Source organism: Xiphias gladius, chromosome 9, assembly GCF_016859285.1.
Source record: "Xiphias gladius isolate SHS-SW01 ecotype Sanya breed wild chromosome 9, ASM1685928v1, whole genome shotgun sequence".
Taxonomy (NCBI): Eukaryota; Metazoa; Chordata; class Actinopteri; order Istiophoriformes; family Xiphiidae; genus Xiphias; species Xiphias gladius.
Window position 1 is genome coordinate 8,969,577 of NC_053408.1, and position 20,255 is coordinate 8,989,831.

General features: G+C 42.0%; 2 protein-coding genes across 5 annotated transcripts; one reads left to right on the forward strand and one right to left on the reverse strand.

Moving 5' to 3' along the window:
• Window positions 1-5,536: 5,536 nt before the first annotated feature.
• Window positions 5,537-14,881, reverse strand: scd (stearoyl-CoA desaturase (delta-9-desaturase)). Of its 4 annotated transcripts, none has more exons than XM_040134632.1 (7): window positions 14,824-14,881; window positions 11,925-12,072; window positions 11,561-11,837; window positions 10,193-10,323; window positions 9,847-10,052; window positions 9,137-9,369; window positions 5,537-7,822 (listed from the first exon to the last, which is right to left on the reverse strand). In XM_040134632.1, exons 3-7 carry the CDS (start codon window positions 11,811-11,813, stop codon window positions 7,623-7,625), a joined length of 1,023 nt encoding a protein of 340 aa, XP_039990566.1. In that variant the 5' UTR covers window positions 11,814-11,837; window positions 11,925-12,072; window positions 14,824-14,881; the 3' UTR covers window positions 5,537-7,622. The 4 variants fall into 4 exon arrangements, with proteins under 4 accessions (XP_039990566.1, XP_039990565.1, XP_039990567.1 ...); XM_040134631.1 differs by having other exon boundaries at window positions 11,920-12,072; XM_040134633.1 differs by lacking the exon at window positions 14,824-14,881 and adding an exon at window positions 14,529-14,613 and having other exon boundaries at window positions 11,920-12,072.
• Window positions 14,326-19,799, forward strand: dnajb12b (DnaJ heat shock protein family (Hsp40) member B12b). The gene is made up of 9 exons (XM_040134629.1): window positions 14,326-14,458; window positions 16,463-16,640; window positions 16,756-16,901; window positions 17,016-17,189; window positions 17,275-17,345; window positions 17,554-17,663; window positions 18,227-18,399; window positions 18,566-18,707; window positions 18,831-19,799. Exons 1-8 carry the CDS (start codon window positions 14,326-14,328, stop codon window positions 18,685-18,687), a joined length of 1,107 nt encoding a protein of 368 aa, XP_039990563.1. The 3' UTR covers window positions 18,688-18,707; window positions 18,831-19,799.
• Window positions 19,800-20,255: the final 456 nt, after the last annotated feature.

Genomic DNA, 20,255 nt, shown 5'->3' on the forward strand with positions numbered 1-20,255 from the left:
TCCATCTGTCAGTGTACTTTTGTATGAGAGAGAAACAGACTGGTACTCATGTTCTTTTTACTGAGTGACTACCATTGTACAACAAGCATCAAAAGCATTTTTTTTTGTTTTTGTTTTTGAATGTAACATAAGTACTCATCGTTCTCTTCACTTGCTGTAACAGATTGTGTCCAGTTCATTGTGCCATTAGGGGTGTTGGGCCAAAGCGCTAGGGAAGGATGTCATACAGTGATTGTCAAGTTGCTGTCTTTTCTCTCATCTTGTGTTAACTTAGCCCTAATAGCACTGCTGTATCCTGATAGCTTGTGTGAATGACTGAATGTAAATGACTTTTCTTCCTTTCACCCTGAGACTTGCATCAGCGTGCATGTTTACCATGTTAACTCCTTCACTGACTGCTAAACAAAAATTACATTCATTTATGTTGGAACTGAAAACAAATGAACATTCTCGCCGCTCCCTCTGTTAAAGATGCTCTTACTCATCTTTCTACCCAGGTTTCATCTTATCTTTTTGTAACTGAATAATGGTTTGTTGTTTTTTTTAAATCATACTTATTTTAGATTAGATCATACAACCTAAATGAACTGTCAAATGAAAAAAAAAAAAAAAAACACACAAAACATGATATTCTGAGGTTTGTAGCTGGACATAAAGCTGGATAGTATGGTTGGTGTATCATGGCAGCAGAAGGCAGTAAAGTGCCTCAGTGTGCTCATTTTGGTTGCACAGATATTTATACAATCCATGTTGCTTATTTTACTCATTTCGGTATCTTTTTCAAATAAAATTCCTCTTCAACGGGTTTGAGCTTCGATTAATTTCTTCAGACGTTTTAATGAGCTTGTCAAGTGATCACATTTTGGTACCATCCTCTAATAAGACACCGTTCAGAAAAGTTTTAATAAGTTGAAACTAATGGATTTGTTAATGGTTTATAGAGGATTTATTAGTAACTGTTAGGGACAACTTTGGGATTGCCATCATCACTAACCTTTGGTGTTGGCTTATTAGAAAAAGAGCACTTTATTAATGGATTTTATGAATGTGAGTGCAAAATCAGTGACTCAGAAGTGAGAAGATCATCCTTTACTCATAACTCGAAGGGGTTACTCCTGATGAAGTGGCAATCTAGCTAATACGGCTGAACACCAGTCAAACTGCTTTTTCACAGTTTGGACTCTTAATTTTTGTTCTAATTAATAGCCTTTAGCTCCATAAAGCATCGGCAAATGATTCATTTGCAAGCCCTGGGTCGCAGCTTTATAAAGGGTGCCTCATTAGAAACTGGAGCCCAGATGTCCCATTCAGTTCTCCTCTGCATTTCTTCGTGTACTGCGGGGACTACAAAGCTTTACTGATAAGTTTCAAACGGCCATCATCTTGATAAATTAACATGTTCACGCCTGGAGTATGTAAAGCACGTGTCACGAGCAATATGTATACTCTTAATGTCAAAGCTGTGGCTGTTTTAAAGCTGCACGTTTTACATACAAAACATGCGATGAACAATTACAAAACGAAGCATTGCGGATTAGACTGGATAAAGAAGTTAAAAATCATGAAGTGACTTTAAAATGGTGCTTACACACGATTGCATCCAAAGGTATAATCCAGTAGAATAACATATACCGTAGTACTCTGAAAAGGGGGCAGTCAATGCTTTTATTTCTGGCAGATCTTTCCTCGGTTACTTCAGCAACATTTTGAACGCGCTTTTCAGTTATCTTCACGTCACGGCCTCGTTCCCCTTGTTGTTCGTCAGGCACTTCCGATACGCGGTTTCCACGTCGACCGGCAGGTGGCTCTCCGTTCATCTCCCCGCCAGCGGTGGGACGACCGACACTGCCGCTCCGTTTTTCCGACTCTCACCGAAATCACGTGAACGCACCGAAGTCTGCGTTTAGACATTTTCTTTTTTTTTTTTTTTTCCCCCCCTTTTTTAACCGTCATAGACTGGAGACTTAGACGGGGGGGGGGGCGTTTCATAACTCACTGGTTTCATTCACCGCCACATCCCGACGCTGTGAGATGTCAGTAAATTTTTGCAAGCTGGCACAGGTGGTTCGCCAGCCCTCCCCCCATTGGTCGAGGAGGATCATAAGTCAGGAGCAGGCCGCCGATTGGCCGGCCGGAGTCAGACGCTGTGAGCTGCGTGGCGTGAATGTTTTCGGGGGCCTTTGAACTGCAGTAACCCCGGTCATGTCAGCCTGGGGTGATGGTGGTATAATGTAACTTCGCCACGCATCACACCACGGCGGCGTCCTGAGTCATGCTGCACTTTCGCTCTATGGGACACTGCGTCGGCTCAGTGTTTCATAAAGACGCAATGTGCTGACGGAAACTCCCGACATACCGGTTGTAGGGACACTGGGAGTCAAGTGCGGTGGCGTAGAAAGTTATGATCCTGCCGGAGGCCACTCCACCGTGACCAGCAGTGGAAAAATATACCCGAGTGCCTTTACTTTACTTGATTATTTCCAAACTCATGTATCTGACAGCTTCAGTTACTTTGCTAATTCACGTTATTGATACAAAATATAACAAACGCGTGAATTCTGAAGTAAGGTATCCTGGCAGCAGATCAGGTAGTTCAAATTAGTCCCACCTTTACCAGCTGTGACATTAAAGTGATGATCACATGAATGCATCAATAATTCTAATCCAGTAATAATAATAATAATATATGTTATTCTGAAATGGCTCATGCTGCTCTAGGTGTAGTTTTGCTTTTGGTAATTAAAGTCTGTTTTGATGCTAATACTGTAGATAGACACAATTTTTAATGCACTTGTTACGGAGTATTTCTATAACATAGTATTGCTTGTCACGGTTCTCAGAAAGGGGACCCAAGAGCACGACTCAGGAGGCAGATGTAAAAGTAAGCAGTCTTTATATGGGTTGGGGGAAAAAAAGGAGGGATACAAAGATCCAAGAAGGCTCAAGCAAAATCCCCCTCAAAAAAAAAAACACACGCAAGGTCAGGATCCAAACAGGCGGGCGAAGAAACAGAGCCCCCCCCCGGAAAGGTAAGGCACGCAGGGACAATCTGGCACAGGCCAAGTGGAAGCTAAATGGCGGATGAGGAAATGGGGAAGAGGTGAGCAGACAATGGGGAGGACGGGCAGGTCAGGTGATTCTCCTGGCAGGAAAAGCAGGCAGGTGAGAGTGGCAGGGTCTGAAAAGACAGCAGAATTAGAACACGCATGCACGGACAAGTGGACTGGATGATGAAAAGATGAATGAGCAGACTGAAAGTCAAGACCACAACAGTTGCTACTTTTGCTTTGGTGGACGGTAATGAAGTACATTAACTCAGTGAATGAGGATTTTTGCAGCGTCTGCCTCTTTCTATTTCTATTTACGGGGGAAATATTGTACTTCTCCATTACATTATCTGACCGCTATAGTCATTAGTCACTTAGCATTAACATTTTATATAAAAGCCTAAGATCAGTTTATAAGATAGGATACATTGCCATAGATGAGACGACCAACAACATGTAAAGTGGTTAAAATTATCCCCAGCTCAACCAGCTACATCCTTAAAATGCTGCTTACATGTTAATGCATACATAATAATATTCCACAGCAGAGCAGCATACTCTGAAAGAAGCCATTCTGCATTTTGATACTTTAAGTATATTCTGACAAGGTACTTTTACTTAATGACATTTTCAGTGCAGGGCTTTTACTAGTAACAGAGTATTTTTAGACTTTGGTATTACTAATTTTACTTAACACGAGGATTTGAGTACTTCTTCCGCCACTGGCTGCACCTATAGGTTAGTTTCATTACTAATTAAGATTTTTTCGATGTAATCGCTTAGTCTCTTACGATGCAAGAAAATGATGAAAAATGCACATTACAAATTAACACAGTCCAAAGTGCACCCCTTTTGCCTCTTGTGTCCAACTAAAACAGGCCAAAACAAAATATTACATTTACTGGGACATAAAATGGTCAAAGACCTCACAGGAGAAGCTGGAATTTTGACATTTTTGCTTGATAAATGACCTAAATTATCATCTGACTGATTAATTAACGAATTTTTTCAAAAATTAGGGAACTTTGCTCAACAAAAACAATCATAACTCCCACGCACCCTGTACTCCTCAGCCTGAAACAGTCAGATGGTTCATAAACTGGTTTCTGGTAAGCACACCGGTACTACATTCCTCCCTGCCCTGTGTAAACCATTTGAGAATGCTTTATTCATCTGCAGGCAAGAGCTAATAACTGTAGTGTTAAATAGAAGAGATATATTTGACTTGCACAATTATGTCAGCAGCAAACAGGATGTGCTCAGTTTTTTACCACAGAAGGCAAACGCTCGCCAGGGGACAGAAAATCCCCAGACAAATCCCCGTTTTTACAAAAAAAAAAAAAAACGGTGGTGGGAGAAGTATTCAGGTCATTGACTTCAGTAAATTTAGCAATAGCACAATGTAAAAATACTCCAGTACAAGTATCCATCCAGTGTGCATCCAGTGTTCCTGACGTATTCTTCATATTATTATTTCCTGACGTTTTAGTTCTATATGATATTATACTGTCTTTCTGACTCATACTTTATAAACTGATCTTATGTTTTATGTGTAAAAACGTTAATCCGGAGAGTAGCTCTGCATTTCTGATAGATTGTAGCTGATGAAAAACTACACTATTTCACTCCGAAATAGGCGTCAAATTATCCAATCGGTCACACAAAAATCCAAGATTAGAGAAAAGTGCAAAATGCGAATACACATTTGTGAGGCGGAACGTTGCTCTTGCTTCTTTCCTCTCCCCGTCATGAACCCTAAAGATTTATTTTGTGGCCCTGTGGAGGGGACTCACCCCTAGGTCAGGGCACCAAAAAAAATCAAACTGTATATAAAGTAGTTAAATTATTTCCACCTCGACTAGTTACAACAGTAAAGTGCTGCTTAGACACTGATGCACCAGCATTTAAAATCTATTATTGTAATATATGAACTAATAATGAATCAGTTACAGGGACATTTTTTCTGCATTTACTTTTGATGCTTCTGTATTTTTACTTAGATGCAGCATAGAATTTTGAACACAGGACTTTTACTTGTAATGAAGTACCTTTACATTAATGTCTTGGTACTCTTACTTGAGTACAGGACCTGAAAAATTCTTCCACCACTGTCAGCCAGAGGAGGCTGAGCGGGCTCCTTCTCCAGTACTGTTAAATGGTGGAGCCTGAACGCAGCCCCGCTCATTGCAGGACACCAGAAGCCCTGGCAGCTTCTGGCCTCATTCTTCACTGAACCAAGATTAAATGCTCCACGTTTGCAGGTGGTTTTGCCGCTCTTGTTAAGACTGCCTGCGGCAGCTGTAGCTGGATCATCCGTTTCACTTTGTGTCAAAACTGAGCCACGACAGCTTGCATCAAAAAGAGCAGAACCAAGAGGACTAAAATTGCAAGCAAGGTCAAGGTGGCAGAGAAAGCGAAGACACAGTGAGTTAAAAAAAAAAAAAAAAAAAAAAAGAAGAGCAACAACTGTTCATTGAATTACGAGTGTATTGAAAATATTGTGAATTTTATTTCAGAATTACAGTTGATATTTGACATAATCATTCAGACTGACAACCTTTTGATCCTCATTGTCATTAGGAAAATGTTGATTTCGACCCTCTGGACAGCGGGAGTTGTTTGCATGGCTTGTGATGTTTTAGTGTCGGATTTGGTAAGTGCTCTGATGATGCTCTAAACATTCCTCACAACAGCACCTTTGTTTGGAAGTTTTCTTACGGAGATGCTTTGATGGGCTGAAACTAGTTGGCACATCCCTCAGGGACCATATTAAACGCTCAGGTTTTTTAAAAATAAAAACAATGTTCGACATGGTGCTTCAGCCTGTAAACATGGACCTTGGTCAGATTTGTTTTGTGGTATTTGGGCCTTTTTATCTTAACTGACAGGACATGAAGAAGATCAGGAATGGCTATAAGTCATAAGGCATTAGGTTGTATCCTGACTCGTGGGAAAAAATAAATAAGTGCTCCAATTTTATATATTTTACGAGACAGTCTGCCAAATCTTGGAATGCAGAAACTTGTTCAGGTTAGAGCAAAATGTTTTTTAGTCAATAAGAAAAAATAAAAGAAATAAATACATAAATAAGATAACGTCAGCATTCCCCACACCAGAATTGAAGATGAACATAGACATCGATGCACCTGAAATTTTGCAACAATTAGCTTTGCAGGACTTCAAAGGGAAACCAGACCCCTGTCTCCGAAATCACCAAGGCAACAGTTCTGATGATCCAAAAGCGATGCAGCTCCACTGTACATTACAAAAATAGACGCAGTTCTGCCATTAGAGTCACCGACAAAAAGAAAAAAAAAACAGCTCACCACAACACCTACTACAGTATATTGTCATGCATGGGTGGCATGTTGTTTTGTAACACCAGAACTGTCACATGACTGGCTGCTACGTCGACCAATGAGACCTCTGCTGCAGATGTTTCAGGACAAAAGAGGGACATGTTGGATAGAATCTCAAAAAGGAAGGAAAAGCCACCGCTGCCACAATGTTAAAAAACTTCCACAATGATGTTGAGTGAAGGAACAGTATCGACTTAGTGTGCTCTAGTGGACCACAGAGATGGTTATAAATATGTCAACAACTCTTGGCACTGTGATATATTCATCAAAAAACAAAAAAGTCAATTAAACATCGCATGGTTCTAAGGTAAAATAACATTTATCATTTGCTTTGATTATCGAATGGCAGTTTTAATTTAATGATAAATGTGTCCCTAATATTGTCTTGAAAAAGCTCCATCCAATTACTCCACGGATTGAATACAGTATTCGTGTTTTCTATTTCCTGTTTTCTGCAGGAGACAACCAAGTTATTCACAGAAACACTCTGCATGACTTGGTTTCTGTACAGTTTTGGCGTACTGGTTGTCAGCATAGTCAAGTTATAAGAAGATGCTCTGGGTTCCCTCACACTTCCGTCGCGCGCCATATTTCATTAAAGCCAGCAACTTTTTTTTCTTTTATAACAAAACAATTCAAACTCTCATCCTTTGTTTTCCCCAACAGATGTTAGAGTGCTCAAAAACTTAAATGTATATCAGAACTGTAAAAACTTGCTGTAAACTGCGATAAAGGCAACAGTCATCAGTATCATACCTTATCAGTTAAAACATTGTTACCCCATATTTCAGTGCTCCACTTCTTGTCTATTTTGATTAATAATCGAGTAATACTTACATAAAAATGATTGGCTACATGACTGATCTTGCATGAAGAAATGCACACCAAAGTGGCAAAACAGCGGAGAATGAAGTTGACTTTTAAAATATATCTACTTCAAATCTAAAACATCTTTGCAAGACCTTGGCCTGACTGAACAATAGCAGCCAAGGCCAAGAGCTTAGCAAAATGTGTTTGTATTTTTTTTTTTTTTATCCATCTTGAACAATTTGTTTAGTTACAGCTACAAAAAACCACAAAAACAAGCAAAATGTGGTCAAGGCCCTCATGAAGCTGACTTTCATCCTCAGAGGATGAGAAATGTATAGCTGTCAAAGACTGTGAAGCTTCTTCTTTTCGGTTGTTTTGCCTTGAAGCTGACCACAACTCAACAATCTTAGCCACTCCGGTGGCTGCCGTCTCCGGTGCGCTGTATTCGGGCCAGTACCAGCTCATGGGACACTCTCTTGCGGTCCTTGGCCAGGCCCAAGAAGCACATGAAGTCGATGAAACAAGTGGTAAGGTTCAACTTGCAGCCAAACTCGCTGGTTGCATAGTCATAGGGAAACGTGTGGTGGTAGTTGTGAAATCCCTCACCTGTAGGGCACAGGAAACAGAGATGAAGAGATGATACCAGAAAAACAATAAAGGATTCAGACTCGGCACAGCTGGATGAGGTTTATTAGAAATTTAAATGGATTAGGGACCACACAAAACATGTCACATCAACAAAACTAACCACTTCAGTGACACCAAAGAGACTGTGTCACTATGTCATTTAGCAGGATATATGGCAAGCTATGTAACAGATGTCACTGATGTTTAATGGAAAGTTACGCCATGTGCCAGGAAAAATGTGTTTTAAGTGTGTAGAGGTGGCCATTTACTCTATGTTTCGGCAACGCCTAAATCATGACGCATTGTTGGCACAAGAGTGAAGTTCTCGTAAACCGCTAATGAGACCTACAGCAGGTTTAAGTTCAAACACAACGAACACAGTTGGTCCTATAAGCAGGAATCCAACAGTGCTGGGGTGATGTGAGGTGATTTTAGTGCAGTGGCTGCATGTGGAACTGCAGGATCACGTGTCGCACACTGGCCACAAAAGACTTTCTCCCATACACGATCACTACAAAAGAAATGACTGTAAAATGATGCGAGCCTTTTTCTCGGCAACACAAACACCTTGACATGAATTTTTCTATGATCACACTTTAATCAATTTGGTCCAATAAATATTAAAAGGTCTTGAACAGCTTATTAGTAAATTATCTTTGCGCCATCAATGGGCGTGAGGAATTAGCTAGGTCGGTCAGAGTCTCTAAGACCTAAAGATGCAGACGCCCAATGAGGCCTGATGAGCAGTTATTGTTGGAATGAACTGGGTGCCATCTTAGAGCATCCAGTTCCGAGTCTAGTTCTTTCAGTAAATCCACTGTCGTCACTGCACTAGTAACTCCTACTTTGATTATTTTACACAATCTTTAGCCCATTCGGTACATCAAATTTTGGACGAGTCTGAAAAATGGTTTATTTGTTTTATGATATGCCATACTGATTTCCCACCATCAGATACCAACTTGTCTGACATAACCTCCACTAACTCTTGAATCCACTGTAAAGCAAAACGTTGGCAACAGGTGTACGTATCAACTCTGAGCAATCCTGCAAAATGTAATGGTATTTCGCCTCTAGGTGGCTCTACAGCAAACTGATACGTTTATATTACCATAACTCACTAGTCTTACTTAACAAAAATTAACATATACCTGAATCAACAATGTAGAGACTTCACTTCCTGCATTATTGATTGAACTGTGCTGTACCTTTTGGGTTTAAGTTACTCATTGAATCTTCTCTATATCTTTTCTTTCGTTATATTGAGAGCATGCCTTCATGTGTTCTTCGTACCTATAGCGCTGAACGTGACAAACTTGTTCTCCCTTGGGTTGATGTTCTTGTCATAGGGCCTGTTTCCCCACATGTGAGCCGCGCTGTTGACCAGCCAGGTGGCGTTCAGCACCAGGGTGTACCTCAGCAGAGTGGGGATGAAGTACGCCACCCACAGAGACTCCCCCCACAGGTAAAAAGGCACGAACATGGGGACGAAGAAGCACATGAGCAGCACCGACATCTTGTAATACCTTTCGAGGAGAAGGAGTGGGTTGAGAGCAGAAAGAATGGAACTTAGTCTTTATTCAGTACAACATTTAACGCCCACAAATGTGCCGCTTGTCAGACATGGGATTGTTAACTCTCTCACCTTCCTCCATATGACAGTTTTATTAAACAGTTTAGTCGATCTCCACTTGCATGAATGACATGTTAATAGTTGTCATCTTGCTACACCAGAATGTCTGATACAACCGGCATTATAGACACAACTCTGCATCAGTGTTGGGTAAATTGTAGTAGGTGAAGTTTATTGGTTCTTCCTTTGCTCTTTGTATTACGACGTATTGACAGAAAATAAAACTGTGAAACACAGTGCTGCTTGGTTACTGTCAACACTACCTGACAAAGGAGTAAAACGCACCTTTTTTTAATGATTTAACACTTTCATGCTGGTATCTAGCTGTTAGATGAAGAGTACAAGTCAATCACTGAATGAGGCTACTTACTTCCTTTGAAACATTACAACTTTGTCGGCCAGCAGGTCACTGAGCTCAAGCTTGCGTCCTTTCTCAATGACGTCGGGGTGTTTGCGCACCAGCAGCCAGCCAATGTGAGCGAAGAAGAAGCCTCGGACGGCGTTGTGAGGGTCTGCGTCTGTCTCTGAATATTTGTGGTGAACCCTGTGGTCTCGAGCCCATTCAAAGATATCATTCTGTGGGTTGAAGTGAAGACAGAGATTACATACACCGTAGACACTCTGGTACTTAGGCTGTAATGAAAACTGCTATTATCACAACGTTAAGTGTGTGCTTGTGTGACTGTAGATCTGTGCGATCTGTCATTTTTAGTTACCTGAAATGCCATGGAGTTCGCAACACCAAGAAAGATCCTTAGTGGTAATGACGCCTTGTAGGATCTGTGACTCCACAGGCGGTGAGCTCCTGCAGTAACTCCTAAAGCACTTATCAAAAAACAAAGTACGGCTGTGGGGAGAAATGCATCAACAAATTAGTCTGAGCAAATACTACTCATCTCCTCCTGTCACAAGCACTTTATTGCACTAATACTGCACATTGCAAAGTCTTGCTTCAGACATTTACTGTAAACTGGTACTGTCCGTTAGGGCAGGGAAGGCATTCCTGCAACAACTTATATATCAGTCATCTAAGATGCATCATGAATTCTGTGTAACTGAAGGAGATCATCCCCCTAAAATAGCAAAATGGTTTTAGAAAAAGAAGAAATTATTAATGTACTGTAGGATTTGTTCACCACACTGTCGTTTACAAGGCCTTTCCTGTTTTTGAAGGCAACATATTTGTGCCTTTTGTTCCAAAAAGCTCCTAACAATACAATCAGACGCATGACCCTAGCTGTCATGCACAATATTTCAGACTGAAAATTGTCTAAGATCTGCCTCTGACTGTATTGGTCTGTACTAACTCGTTTCACAAGAAATGGGATAACCATCAACAAAACAAGGTACATTACATGGAGCTGTGACACACCCTCTCATATCAAATAATGACTAAAGGGATAAAAGCATTTGATGACTGGATGTATGATAAGACTGGAAGCGTGAGAATTGCGAAGAAAATGAGGTCCTCAAATGTCTTTTTTTGGTCAAATCAACCGTCCAAAACCCCAAAATATTCAGTTTGCAATTACATAAGACTGAGAAAAACATACACCAAAATAGACAGAACTGTTGTCAAATGTTTGGCATTTTAAATTCACAAGTAACTCCGATGATTAATCAGTTATAAGAATAGTTATTTTTTTAAAAAGACCAACTAATCAATTAATCGACAAATCGTTGAAGCTTTACTAGATTGTTACTTAATAGCAGCTCTCCGTTGTTAAGGAAAACGTGTTATTTTCCTGCCGATCGCGCACTGCACAGTTTGCAGCTTTGGGATGCATGCTGTGACATGAAATCTCTAATGACATGGGCCTCATCTACTTTAGGGCACTGGGAGGATCATGCACAGGGTCTATGCCACCACCTCTTTGCATGCACGCACCAGCGGTGAGAGAGCGGGCTGGGCCGCTGACATAACAGCTGTGATATTAGGAAAAAAAAACAAAAACAAAAACAAAAAAAAACGAAAAACAAAAAAAACAAGATGACACACACAAATGTAGCTAAACGAAAATGCCACAAGCAACACCCAGCCTGTGCAGAAATTCTGTAACAGGTAGATTTCCTGGTTTACTTACACCAAAGCAAGGTCGGAAGAGATGCTGAAGGGATGAGGAGTATGCTGTAAGCGGAACCTATATGCAAGAGAGTCATCATTATGACATTTTTCCACACGATGATCCTGGGAGGTTTGGGGCCCTCTTTCTCTTTGTACGTGTGATCAAACGTGTCTTCTCTGGTGGCCTCCGGAGGAACATTCCCGTTGCCGGACTTGTGCTGCTGCTGCTGCTGCTGCTGCTTCTCCGACGCCTCCGCCTCCGTCTCCGTCATCGCGGCTGCTGCTCGGGCGATGCTCTGGGCGGCAAAAACGCGAGATAAAATCGGTCACCTCGGTTTCTAGTGCGTCGCTAAAACACCCTCATCACACGGCGAATACCTTACGCCGTTTCAGTGCTTTCCCGCTAGCCCGGCGGGCTAGCTTTTATAGCCCGGTAGGCTAGCTGCTTCGAGCTGGATGGTCATGTAACGATGATGCTGACTTCTCGCTGAGATACGACACTCGCCGCGTTGCATAACACCGACATTACACCTGTAGAAAAACAATAAAAGGCAGACAAATGACTCACCAATGACAAGGTAGACGACTGGGAAGGGGAGTCCGGCGGTTAAACGGAGACAAAATGTTCCGTTTAACCCAAAACTACAGCAACCCAGAAAGGGAGAGCGACAGTCAGCTCTGCGGCGAACGCATCAATGGGAGTTGGAGCTGGACGTGCGACTGGCCAATCAGCGCCCAAATCGCGCCCGGAGCTCGGGCTCCGATTGGCTGCCTGTTTATCTGCTGTTCACCTTTTATTCATTCTCTTGCCAGATGTATATTTACCTCCCCGGGAGAGCAGCTGCTGTTGTCTAGACATGTAGTGGATCAACCGCGCTCATATTTCCATTCACGCATGGATTAAAAGGTATCGACAGCGTTAGAAAATGGTGTCAAAGTAGACGAGGAAGCAAGTCAGTTACTCGCTGTGCTTAGAGAGGAACCCCCCCCCCCCGCCCACAAATGCAAGGAAAATACAGGGATGCTTGATCTGTCGCGTCAATCCTTTTGTATGATGGCAGGAATATAACAGTTATATAACTGTATAACTGTCTGTAAACATTGCCATTTTAGCCTTTCTTCAAATGTTAAAGTACTGTTACTTTTTTATTTTGTGAAAAAAAAGAGGGGGGGGGGGGGGTAAACTAACTAAAAGTTTGGGCTACCTACAAAAGTCAGGACTTTTTTAACCTGCCCTTTGCCAACTTAGCATGGGCGTGGGAGTATTCTGCTTCAGGGTGTGCGGGCAGCCTGTTGCACAGGAAACACTGCCCAAATAGAGGGAAGAATTCATCCCACTAAATATCAGCAAATTCTGGATGCAAATGTCCTGCAGTCCATCAGGATAGTAAGAGTGAAAAGAGGCTCCTACGACGGGACAATGATCCGAAGCAGACCTCAAAATCCACCATGAACTGCTTGAAGAAAGCCAAGCTGAGGCTTTTGGAGCGGCCCTCGCGGTCCCCCTGACCTGAACATCATTGAAAATCTGTAGGTAGATCTTGGGTGGGTGGCGAAGGCAGACACAGGACATTCTGTGTGTGAAAGACTAAGCCTGAAAACATCTCTGAACTTGAAGTGATCTGCCAAGTGAGTGGGTGAAAATTTCAAAATCAAGATTAGACGGACATTTTGCTGGCTATAAAAAACACGTACAAGCTATGATATTTGAAAAAGGAGGTCTTGCACATGCCACAGTAACTGTTGAATTTCTTTCCATTTTTATTTGGTTCATGAAATAAGAAGAATACATTAACATTTGAAGAAGACATTTTTAATGTCTGCTTGCTGCAGTGGGTGTATTTACTTTTTTTTCACTTCAAAAAATGAAAAACTATGGAATTTGCCAAGGGGTGCCCAGACTTTCGCACAGAACTGTAAATATTCAAGTTATCTTAGAGGCAGTAAAATGAAATGTCCCAAGATAACATTTATGTCTTTATAAACCTGCTACTGAATAGGAATAAGAATGTCTCTCGTTCGTGTTGTGAATTTCAACCTGCAGCTAAAAGCTTTGCACTATTTATTGCAATCAAATCATGTAAAAAGACTATTAACAGAGTCACAGATGGATCACTGAACTGGGCAAAGGCCCAAGGGGTCAGGTGGTCCCTGGTCCAGAGCCTCTTTTTGATATGACTGTTAAGATTGATTTTCAGAAAAGTGAATCAAACTAGAAAGAGACACAAAATGACTTTACAAAAAATAAAATATAATGACAATGGGATAAAATAGCTACAAAGAGACGCATGACTGTGAGGAGACAGAAAAAAACACACAAAAATTCACTAAACAACCAAAAAGAGAGAGAAAACAAGCGCAGTCATTTTGTGTCTCCGTCAGTCTGGGGGTCTGGCTCCTATGGAGGAGCGGCGGGGGGCCTCAATGAACGGCGCTGACGCTCAGCCGAGGAGGCAGTGAACAGGCACAGTGCAACTGCGCAGGGCCCCGACGTCCATGTGTTTTCAACTTCGTGACCTACTGCACGTTTGAAAACAGACGGTTTACCGCCATCTAGCGGCGAAACGAGGCAGGGCAGGGAGCCGACGCTGTCCTCGTATCGCGCAAACGGGGCTAACCTATTTCCCAAATCTCCCGACGCCGGCGGCAGGAACCATCTGACATCTGACAAATTTATGCCACCGGTTGACACTCTTCGCAGCGTTCACATGACGGCATCAGCAGGCGCCTTTATTTACTTCTGGTCCAGTTAGCCGCCGCCGCCGCCGCCGCTGCCCCGCTGCAATGGAGGTAAACCGGGACGAGGCGGAGCGCTGCATTGACATTGCAACTGCGGCGTTGACCAACGACCAGCCCGAGAAGGCGCAGAGGTTCCTGGAGAAGGCGCAGAGACTCTTCCCGACAGAGAAGGCCAAGGGTGAGTTAAAATGGCCGTGCTGGAGTGAAAAGGCGACCCAGCCGGGGAGGTAGGTGCGCAGCATCATCACCTGCAGCATCACCTGCATCCCGGATGAGCTCTGCAACGCACGCAGCCGGGGCCTTTGATAGCACGCTAGCCTTAGCCGCTCTGTGCACCACAGCAGCTAGTGTGGGTCGCAACGTTGTCATTTCAAGACAAATCAATCAATCAATCAATCAATCAATCAAATCATCCCCCGTGGAAGCGATTGCGTATGAAAGGGTCTGCACACCCGCTGAACATGACACAGATGAGGGTCTCAGCGGCAACGCTCGTTATCGGTTGCCTTTCCATCAGCTAGCTAAACCTAGAAAGTCAGTTACCTGCAGGGTAGGAGTGGGAGAGGGACACAAAAATCCCTGGAAGCCAGTTGACCATGTGTTATCATTCTGTGATCCCTAGACCGGACCCCCCCCCCCCCCCCAGCTCCAGACCTATACAATGATACACAATTACAACATATAGCAAAACAAAACACAGAAGAGTGAGAAATACACACACACACACACACAAGAAAACACAAAAGAAAAAAATAATGTACTGTGTACGAATATGGAGTTTTAAGCACTAAAAGTAAAGAGAGGATGCTTTCAAAAATAATCTTTTAGCTTATCAATTAACTTAACATAAAAAGTGCACTAAAAGGGAAAAAAATAAATCAAATCAAATCCGTATTGGGTGTAACCAGCCTGCCTTTGAAACAGCACCAGTTCTCCTCAGTACACTTGCTCGCTGTTTTTCAAGGTCCTTGGCAGGTAGTTTGTTGGAGAACTTGCCACCGTTCTTTTTTATGGACCCAGGCGGCCTGAGTGTCTTCTGTCTCTCCTCGTGCGATCCCAGACTGACTCCATGATGTTGAGTTCAGGGCTCCTTCGGGGCCAGACCATCTGCTGCAGGACTCCTTGTCCTCCCCGTCGTCTGGCGATAGTTCCTTACGACTGTGGCTGTACGTTTGGGCTCGTCGTCTCCCTGATGGTGCTGTGTGATGTCTGTGTCCTCCAGCTACCTATCCATGAATGTCTGTCTCAAAAAATTCACGTGTGTAAATATCTCCTGCAAGCAGCAACAGTAAACCCTAAATAACTGTCACAATGTAAATATCCTGGTATAATTATTGATCGATTGAAACATTTATTAACGCGGGGGCTCTCTTTCGCAGGAATGCCTTGTTTACAGTGGTAGTTGCAACTTATTTGATAATCAGTTAGTCGTTTAAGTATTTTTTCTAGCAAAAATACCAAACATTCACATTTCATTAAAACTGACTGAGTATCTGGGTTGTGGATTGTTGGTCAGACAAAACAAGCAATTCGAAGACATCATCATGGGCTTAAGGGAACTGTGATGAGCGTTTTTAACTATTTTCAGACATTTTAGAGAACGAATGATTCAGTAACGAAAATAAGCATGAATCCATTTTCGTTACTATAATGTTACAGTATACCTCAAATTTGTGTGTGTGTGTTTTTTTTATATATCCAAAAGGCTTCATTACTTTTCTAAGGTTCTATGACTATTCTAGCTGATTGTAAAAATCTGATGAATGCAGCAGCAGTCATCCCTAAAATAACATCACAAATGTTGATAAATAATATCACAAATATTGATAAGTGTCATGTATATTGAGGCATTAGGTAAAAAAAAAAAGGAGTTGTTTGAGTTTATACTTGGGAAATATGAACAATTCAATTTAACTGCCCTTCGAATGCAAATAAATCCACAGACAGAAAAATACAGGGCTTACAACATAGGCCTTATATATTCCTAAGGTTGCCAAAGTTTCTGATCTGATCTGAATATTTCATGATATCTCCTCTCTATGTGTTACTGGACCTGCCTAGTTAATCTGACCATGATCAGAGAGAAATTTTTTTTTTTTTATTCGCTCCCTCTCTATGCACTTTTGTTGTAAGCCGGAATATCTTTAAATGCTCACAATGGTGTTTTTGTATTGGTTTGTAGTGCTGCTGGAGCTAATAGCAAAGAATGGATTTACACCCAGGCAAGGCAGCCACTCAGAGTTCGGCGGGACCTCGGGGCCTCGGCAGCGGCAGACCACCGGTGAGGACACGAGACCTGAAGAAAAGCCTTCAGACACCTCAGAATCCTACACGGCGGATCAGCTAGATGCCGTGAGGAGGTAAGGCTGGTACTCTTTTAAATCTGCTGTTGTTAGAAGGAATAGTTTTATCTATGGGTTTATTTTCACCCTTTATACAGAACCTGACATTGAAAATCATGTGTCCTCTACACAGGATAAAACAATGTAAAGACTTCTATGAAATTCTCGGGGCCCAGAAAGATGCCTCTGAGGACGAACTCAAAAGATCGTACCGAAAACTTGCTTTGAAATTCCATCCGGACAAGAATCACGCTCCGGGCGCTTCAGAGGCATTTAAAGGTAACGCACAAAGCCCTAATTAGGGGCTATAAGTGTCGTTACCACAGGTGTCTTTTAGCCCTGCTTTGTGACGCCGAAACATAATTTGACTTTTCACTTTTCAATTTCCAAAAGCTATTGGGAATGCGTATGCTGTTCTGAGTAATGCCAACAAAAGAAGGCAGTATGATCAGTGTGAGGAAGAGAGGAGACATCCTTCAAGACATGGCCCAGACAGTGGGAACTTCGAGCCAGATATTTCACCTGAGGACCTCTTTAATATGTTCTTTGGAGGAGGCTACCCGTCAAGTTAGTGCCACTGTTTTGTTTTCACACCAGATTATACTCTTCATGATCCGTCTATTAAGTGTTTCATGTGCTGCTGCTAACCTAGGTAATGCTAATGTGTACACTAATGGGCGGATGCGTCATCAAAGGCGAGAGAGAAGAGAGCGACAGCGAGATGTAAGTGTGACGTTATTATTAGAGCTCCTGCAGATATGCAGATGATGTAATGTTAGGGTTAAACAGCAGAGTGAGAAGTTGAGTAGTCTGTAATTTTACCGTTTGGGGTGAACTCTGCAATATTCGAGTGCCTTTCAAAGATATTTGAAAGAGAGGGCGGGCTGATGAATGTGTTTGGATCAGCCGTTTCTATGGTTTTTCTTCGCAGGGAGGTCTTGCTCTCTTCATGCAGGTCATGCCCATCCTCATCCTGGTCATTGTGTCAGCTCTCAGCCAGATCATGGTCAACAGCCCCCCCTACAGCCTCAGCTTCAGGCCGTGAGTGTGATCTCTGTTACGAAAGCTTGCCTAAAGGGGATGTTAAATAACACATCAAACTGTTGTTCTGCAAAATTGCAAGGGACTTAGACAAAAGATTATCTTCATTTTACATAAAACCCAGCATAATCCCACCCAGGTTCGTTTCCATGATTGTTAGTTGTTGTATTTTCATGCAGTTTCTGCACAAGCTGGAGATCAAAGATTAGTGACTGTGTTTGAAATGTCACTGATTTATAGATTAACCAGCCCCAAAACAGATTTGCTTTCATGGTACTTGAAGTTATTTTGCGTCCTAAAACAGATCCTTTGTATTGACCTTTCAGTTTCGTGTTTGACTTAGAAAGAACATCTTGATGCTGCCTCAGTTAGTTCGAAATTATCACAGACCTTCTTCTTCCTCTGTGTGCGAGGATTGCTGGCTCCACACGTCTGGCCTCTCTCCATTTTGTCTGCCTTTGTGTTACAGATACAGAGACAGGCGGTGCCAGAGCCTCTCATCCCCGCGCAGTCATGGTCGGTCATCTGATATGTCTCCCACACTTTGCCTTATCTTTACGCAGGTCAGCAGGTTACACCCAGAAGAGGCTGACTGAGAACCTTAAGGTGCCATATTATGTAGGGGAGCAGTTCTCCAAAGAGTTTACTGGAATGAATCTGAAGAATTTGGAGCGGACGGTGGAGGATGATTATATTTCCAACCTTCGCAACAATTGCTGGAAGGAGAAACAACAAAGTATGTTTGCCAGGAAAACAAATCATTGCTTATTTACTTATTTAGTCATCTTATGTAAACTGTTTGTTTCTGCCATTATCAGTACTGGGAAAACGATTAAAAACATATTCTGGTTTTTATTACCCCTCATATATCTTTCATGACTTGTTTCTGTTGTTTCCTTCAGAGGAAGGCATGCTATACAGAGCTCGCTATTTCGGAGACACTGATCTGTACCAAAGAGCACAGAGGGCTCGCACGCCAAGCTGCGCCAAGCTGTCCGAGATCACGGCTTCATTACATGGCTGAGGCTGCTTTCATAATTAAAAGCAAGTTCTCCAGACTTAGACTTTTTTTTTTTCGCCCCTGAACACATTTTGTAGTGTGCTACCTTCACGTTTTGTTTCTTTAATTTAGTCATTGTTTTCTTTTTTTTTCCTTGTTGTCTCCAGGTTTCCAGAATCAACACAAAAGATTACTTGGCTGTAAATAGAAGAGCTTCAACAATCTGGAGACTGAAGAAGAATCAACAAGCAACACAAACAAACCAGCACCAATCTGCATCAAACTGATCACACAAACTGGTTGAAACTATGACTTTTAGTATGTGAAATTTAAATATAATTTTAATATGTTTTGAAATGGAAAAGCCACTTAAAAAAGCTTGACCTCCTGACAAGATACGAGTTTGGAAAACCTCCAAGCCCCAGTTCGGAGTGGAAGCCATGACACTGGCAGAGGAGACATTATGGTTTTTGCAAGAATGCAGTATGAAACCAGAGTGTAGTCGGGTTAGATATTGTCGTACGGATGTTATTTATGCAGCAGTTGATTAGATACCACAGCGAATGCTTCCTCTCATTTTATGCAGTCAAATCAGTAAAGGAGATGAGTTTTAGGAGGGTTTGCTGATGACTTCAAATGCACATTCTGAAACTATGCAGGAATAATGTGAAACCTCTGATAAATATACATACACTTGTGTCTAAGGTTTTTCAGACATTTGAACACTGAGATTAGTCTTGTCTTCTGCTGTCCATGTGTGTGTGTGTGCGTGCGTGTGTTGGAGATAATTTAGAAATGTCCCTTTACACTTTGCCTCCTTTAATTGTGTTAAGGATAGAATTATATAATGTACCTTGATGACACTCCACAATAAATGCCAAGAGAATGAGAGATGTGCCTACCCACAAAGTGGGGCTTTAACAGGTTCTAGTTTTGGAGTGTAATGTCTCATTGGTTGGAAAAAAAAAGCAGTCTTTGTCACACTTTTTAAGTTTATAGTATGCTATTTATTCTTTGTATTGTTATTTATTTAAAAAAAAAAACTGATTATCAAACTTAAGAAACCAAGACAAATCTTGCTCACTTTTTCCACCATGTTTTTACTCCCAGCTGAAAATAAATATGGATGCTTAAAACTCGTTGGAAGTGACTCATCGCTCCGAGCAGAACAAGCACAGAATGTGGAAACAAAAGCTCAGTCAGCACATTCGGTACATAAAAAACTGCCAGCGGACTGAGACTGGGAACTGGAAACATGGCTCTGTGCACGTTCACGTTTGGGCAGACGTGCAGCATGTGCCCGGCAGAAACTGCAGCGTCACATTCTTTCGGTGCAAATGCATTCAGCTGGTTTTGGCAGATGTTGCTCCTCTGCATTCTGATATCTGACTTGCACTTTTGGTTTTTGCAAATTCCACACTTTCGCCATTGTCGTGAATGATATGGCTGGCTCGTGCCTATCAACTGATCCACATGACAATATAGCTGAACATTAGTCCTCGCTACAACAAGTATTAGTATTTTTATAGTTTGTCAACGAATGAGCATTCAGTCCAATGTATGTGACTGTATATTTAGCAGAATGAAGCACA